The sequence below is a fragment of the Orycteropus afer genome, unplaced genomic scaffold (assembly GCF_000298275.1).
Source record: "Orycteropus afer afer isolate SDZICR_OR568_19922 unplaced genomic scaffold, OryAfe1.0 scaffold00146, whole genome shotgun sequence".
Classification (NCBI taxonomy): Eukaryota; Metazoa; Chordata; class Mammalia; order Tubulidentata; family Orycteropodidae; genus Orycteropus; species Orycteropus afer.
In genome coordinates, this window is record NW_006921733.1 from 7,773,584 (window position 1) to 7,779,740 (window position 6,157).

A 6,157-nucleotide genomic window follows, 5' to 3' on the forward strand; every position below is an offset into this window, starting at 1 on the left:
AAATCTGCAATTTGAATGATGTCTTCCAGGGATTTTAAGTACTATTTCTTGGAATCCTTGTTAAAGTTGCTTAATATACTCAGGCCAACCCTCATGCTTATATATATTTGAAGACCTTTGTTAATGGGTTGCTGAGGTGTAGACTCAAGCGTTATTTTGATCCTTCTTCATACCTAAGGTTTTCATATCTTGCTGTTTTATATTGGGTTACATATCCTTGCAGGTACTCCCTTCTCTACTTCTCTGTGGTTAGTTTGAAGATGTTAACTATGAATGGTCTTTTTCCTACTTCTAATTATCTTCTTTTAGTGTGCTTTTCAGATTTGGCCTGGATATACAACTTGATGGGGGAATCATGAAACAAAAAGCTAATTGCATGAAATGAGTTAACTGATATTAGGATATTTCTGTTGTAGGATGTCACTGCCAATACTGCAATATGATTAAACCAAACTAAACACACTGCCATCGAGTCAGATCCAACTCTTAGTGACGCCTCCTTGGATTTCCGAAGTGGTATCACTACGGAAGTAGATTGCCAGGAGTGGATGGTGGGTTTGAACCGCCAGCCTTCTGGTTATCAGTCAGATGCCTTAGGCACTATGCCCCCTCAGCAACTCATTTGAACCATGACAAACAGGGAAGTTCTGTTGTTGTTGTTATGTGCCATTGAGTCGGACCTGACTCACAGCAATCCCTCCTTGGGTTTCCGAGGCAGTATCACTACGGAAGTAGGATTGCCCAACCTTCCTTCCGAGGAGTGGCTGGTGGGTTTGAACCGCCAGCCTTCTGGTTAGTAGTGATTTCTCCTTCAGTTTAAAAACCTTATTACTAAATTAGTCCCATTTAAACTATTTACTTAATTTTGAAATCTCAATCCATATTCTCAATTTTTGCTCATTTACATAATTTAAATCATGAAACTGTATAGCAAAAGTAAACCAAATCAAAAATTCCAACCATGACTAGGAGGAAGTCAGTGCATCTGAGTTTTAATCCAAATTCCAATAATAAATAGGAAATTTTGGCCAAGTCATTTATGTTTTTTAATTAATGCTATAGTATCTACCCTGATTAGATAGAACCAGAGCTGTCATGAGACTCAAACAAGAAATGTTGTCCAAAGTGCTTTGTAAATTGTAACACTCCATAAAAGTTGAAGGCGTTGTTACCACATTTTTTCAAGTGAATAGGTCATTTAAGGGGGTGAAGGGGGAATGCTGAAAAACAGTTCTTAAAAGCTTTTCTGTAATAATTTATTCTTCTGATGAATTTTATATTGATACAATTTTAAGCTTTGAAGATTACTTTTTCAACAGTGGTTTGGGTTATATTAAAGTGTTCTAACTAAAGGTTTGTTTAATTTATTAGAGTTATTAAGCCCACGGTCAGATCAAGTTAGCAGCTAGACTGGTGTGACAACCTGTTTTTAATCAGTGACTCAAAGCTGTGATCACCCTGATGTCACCGAATGGCCACAGCTTGTAAAAGGTAATGTTGAATGTATTTTACAGCCTTTTAAAGGCTATCATTATAAAGTAATATGCATGATGTAAAAACGAATAGTTGGCAGGCATACTGCTGTAAGAAAAGTGAACCATTTGAACTACTTCTCCATTTAATCTTCTACTTAAAGTTTTTTCATACATTTTTTCCACATTGAAATTATCAGTACCAAACCAAAAAACAGCAAATAATTGCTGTCAAGTCAATTCCATGTGTGCGGAGTAGAACTACACTTTGTAAGTTTTTCAAGGCTATGATCTTGGGACCAGGTCCCCAGGCATGTCTTCCAAGGCACCTCTAGGTTGATGCTTTCACTTAATAGTCAAGCATTTAACCATTTGCACCACTCAGGGACTCTTCCAAGTAGCCACCACTAAAGACCTGTATGAATAAAGCAGGAAAGTATTTCTCAAGAAATGTGAAGTTTTAAAATAAGCATTTTATTGTGAACATTATTTAAAAAGGCATGGACATTTTCTTAATATGTGTTTTTTTAAAGTGTGCCTTTTATGTAGTGAAAGTTTTAACTAAACACTTCCCTAGAAGTTTTTACAACTTTAATAAAACTAGTATACTTTTCTCTCCTAGAGAGTTACAGTGGAGGTAAAAGGAGTGGCTTGCAGGATGGAGAAGCTGCACCAAGTATTTTTGGAAGTGAGCCACCATTTGAATTTGCTAGTTCATGCTGCAGTATTCAGATTAGTTGCCATTTGGTGATCATATTTTCTAAAGAACTAAAATTGAGATAACTCCAAGATTTCTTTTATTTATTTTTTTTTTTTTCTAATTTTACTTGCTTATTGCTCCAGTTTAAAATTTTTTCTGATTTGTTATTTTGATAAACTTCAGGCTAATTTAAGTCAGTAATTTTGTTGTTGTTTTTCTTTTGACTTTGGTAAGAATTAGTTTTGAATTTGGTAAAAATATGAGCCCATACTGGATTCTTCTAAAATTCCAAACACTTAACAGTAAAGAATAAATACTCTCTTTAGGGGCTAAAATAAAGTTTGGGAGCTATTGCTAGATGTTATTTATATATTTCATAGTTTTGAGAGTTTATGTCCTCACTTTGGGGAATTTTTTGGTGACTTATTTAGAATATTTATGTGCAGATATATGCTAGACATGCACTATTACATATAACTCACTGAAGAGTATTTGTTTATTCTGTGCATATTCACTTTTCTCTTGATTGAAAAGCAATCAAGTTCCAATTTAAATAGAAAGAGACCTGTGCTAGCCGTGTTTAAGAGGCAGACAGATCTGTTGTAGGGTAATATCTTTTAATCCTTTGTTCTTTTGCCCTTCCCTTTGTTTGGATTGATGTAAATTACTTGGTTTTATTTATAAATGATGTTTAGTAGCTCATTCTAATACATGTTACTGTTAAATTTATATAAACTAGTAAATTCAAAATTTGATAATACATTGATATTACTGTTCACATTTTCCCTTATTTAGGGAATGGAAACTGGAGAAATAGAGTGTAGTTATCTGATGATGTATTTAACCTTTCTCCCATTTCAGAATCTCAAAACTTTGTAGCTATTACATATTATGCTTCTAAGACTTGGATTTGCTTTCCTTCTTGCTTGTGTCTTACCTTTTTGCAGTAATATTTTTATTTTCCTGTTGTTGTGTCCTCATCTTTTCCCTCTCTTTGCCTTTCTGTTTTCCTGTTAATTTTGAAAGTTTTGCTGCCTACGTGTTTGAAAGCTTCTAATCTGCCTCTCTTCCCTTAGTGCCAGCAGGTTTATTTTTTGTTTTGCAAGCCAGCTCTGCCTCCTTACAATATGACATCTGATGCTGGAGGGTCGCACTTTCAAAAATGAGTCAGCTGGTACATGGGGTTATCATCAATTTTTAGCTCTTCTGTCTGGGAGATACAAGTTTGGAAGCAATCTTGGGGTACTTACCCACAAGGCTGGTGGAGACCAGGTGTGTCACAAAGGTGATTTGCTTGCTCCCTGGGGGAGAGGGTGGAGTGAAATTTTTGCATTTGTGTCACTGCCATGTCACTGCCACCTCCAGCATGCCCCAGTTTTAGTTCTTACATAGTACAAAATTGAAATTTAAATATATTACAAAAGAGGTATAAAATAAATAAATATACTCAAAGAAGATCTAAAATAAGTAATTGAGCTGGAACCTTTTTTCACCCCTTCATTCTTGTCCTTAGAATAAACCCTGCAGTGAGGGGCAATTTTGAAAGTCTAATAAAGAAATGAGTTTTTTTTTTTTTTTTTTTACAGCTAAGGAATGTGAAAAATATATTTTTTTTTCTCCTAGTGGCTCTTATTTTAAGATTCTTTTATTAAAGTTGTTCAGAGTTTGAAATCTAAAGTCAGTGATAAGGTCACAAGTCAAGTTCTTGTAATGCCCCTTTGAAAGTTTAGCTTTTGACTTAAAACAATTATTTTACGTATTTTGGGAATTTGAATAAATGGCCTCTTTAGGGACTAGAATAAATTTAGCAGTAGGTATTATGTTTATTCATCTTAAAATATATTTACTGATGCTGTTTATGAAAGTGAATAGGACAATAGGAATTTACGTTTTTTACGGTATGGTAGGAATAGAAGAAATCGATTCATGTCCCCAAAATGAAAATAAAAGACCTCTATGTGTCTTAAAATTTTAAATATATCTACATAAGATAGTAGCAATATATTCAGAAATAATAGAAAACTAACTGGCAACTGTTTATACCTAAAGTCAGTTCACAGTTGTCCACAGCAAAATTTTAATACCCCAGGGTGGTACATTTTTGATAGGTAGTAAGTGTGTCCTAGTCAGTGTATTTTCAGGGAAAGCTAATTTCACTATTGATCCAAGGTAGTCATGATCAGAATGGTAAATCTTTAAGTGTCCCGAAACTTACTAAGTCAATTAGATTTAAGTTTGAATTATCTACAGCAGATACTGGTAAACTTTTTCTTAAAGAACTAGATAATAAACATTTTAGATATGCAGTTCATGTAGTCTTTTTCACAGCTACTCCAACTCTGTTCTTGTAGCATGAAAGCAGCCGTAGATAATATATAAATGAATCAGTGTGGCTGTGTTCCAGTAAAACTTTACTTACAAAGACAGGTGGCTGGCCCCAACCATAGTTTGCCAACTCCTGATCTAATAAAAGTTTGGGACTGTGAATATCAGTAAGTCCCTGTGTCATTGTGGATAAGCAAGACAGCATTAGAAAGTTTCACAGTTGTTTTTTATTCTAAATATTTGATTTTGTGATTAATTATAATTTGTTATACTGGTTTGTATGTTGATATCTTAATGTAGTATTTACAATTTCCTTTTCCTTAAAAAAATGCACTGAGTTTTTCATTAGTTCAGTCCTTAAAATAATGTATGAATAACAATCTGATCTATGTTTTTCTTGGATTGCAATCTTTAAATATTTTAAAAACTGTTTTACTTAGTGCTTAAAATTTGTTTTCATATTTATCTTCCAAAATAACATATCTGCTCTTTTTGAAATATGGATTATTTTGCTTAACTTTCGTCAATTACATTTTACAGATCACCCGGAGAACCTCAGTCAGACGACATTGAAGCTAGCCGAATGTAAGTGTAATTTGTTTGAAGCTATGGTGTCTGGACTACTTTGAATAGTATTACATTATTTTAAAATAGTTTTTTAAATGGTTAGCAAGAAAAGTAATGCTTTGAAAAATCAATTGGGAGAAAAATCCTAATATATATAAGAGTAAAGAGTATATATTGGCATTACCTTTAATAAGCAGAAAAACCCTCATCTTCTGAAACTAGAAGGAAGTGAAGATGCATATATGAAATGAAATGTGTTCCTGAGGATGGAGAAGTTAAGGTCATTCATGACTGAACGATCATTTCTCTCAGGTGATTTCTTATCAGGTGTTGTTTTGGATACAAGGATGCATATTAGTCCTTATCCCAAGATATTTACAGTCTACTTAGAGTTAAAGACAAAGAAGCAAATCATTTCAATCAGTGTGATAGAAGGATACCCAGGGTGCTATGGGAACATAAAGGAGTACCAGTGTAGCCAGGAATACAATAGAAGTTTAATGCAGATGTCAGAGAAATAGTGGTGACCAGCAAAGACTAAGTTAAATCTTGAAGTGTGAATGGGCAGCATGGGCAGAGTTGTTCTAGGTAGAAGTTTGATCAAAGTTATGGAGCCCACATAGTAAGAGTGTTGTTGTTGTTGTTGTTGTTAAGTGCCGTTGAGTCAGACCCGACTCATAGCAACCCCTCCTTGGGTTTCTGAGGCAGTATCACTATGGAAGTAGATTGCCCCATCTTCATTCCAAGGAGTGGCTGGCGGGTTTGAATCGCCAGCCTTCTGGTTATCAGTCAAGTGCCTTAGACACTTGATAGTTAGAAAGGGTTAGGTAATAGGTGCCTTCCATGTTTTGCAAAGAGTCTTGACTGATGTATTGTAGGTATTAGGGGTCCAGTAAAGAATTTGCTAAGTAGGAGTTTAGTATCTTGTCAGACTTACATTTTTAATGACTTTGGCAGTGGGTAAACAGGATTGAAGAGAAATGTGTGGTAGCATGCTGGCATTGGCTTTAGTCAGGAAGGAACTTTAATGGGTAATTGTTGTTGTTGTTTGTCGTCAAGCCAGACCCGACTCATAGCGACCCCTCCTTGGGTT

The 6,157-nt window shown here is 34.7% G+C and overlaps 1 protein-coding gene across 1 annotated transcript in view; it reads left to right on the plus strand.

The window, feature by feature from the left end:
* The first annotated feature begins 2,130 nt into the window (after positions 1-2,130).
* The window catches only part of UBE3A (ubiquitin protein ligase E3A), a 113,175-nt gene continuing 109,148 nt past the window's right edge, over positions 2,131-6,157 (plus strand). Inside the window, exons 1-3 of the mRNA XM_042781665.1 lie at positions 2,131-2,160; positions 3,374-3,444; positions 5,038-5,082. Coding sequence (XP_042637599.1) covers positions 2,131-2,160; positions 3,374-3,444; positions 5,038-5,082 — 146 coding nt within the window. The remainder of the gene's footprint in view (positions 2,161-3,373; positions 3,445-5,037; positions 5,083-6,157) is intronic.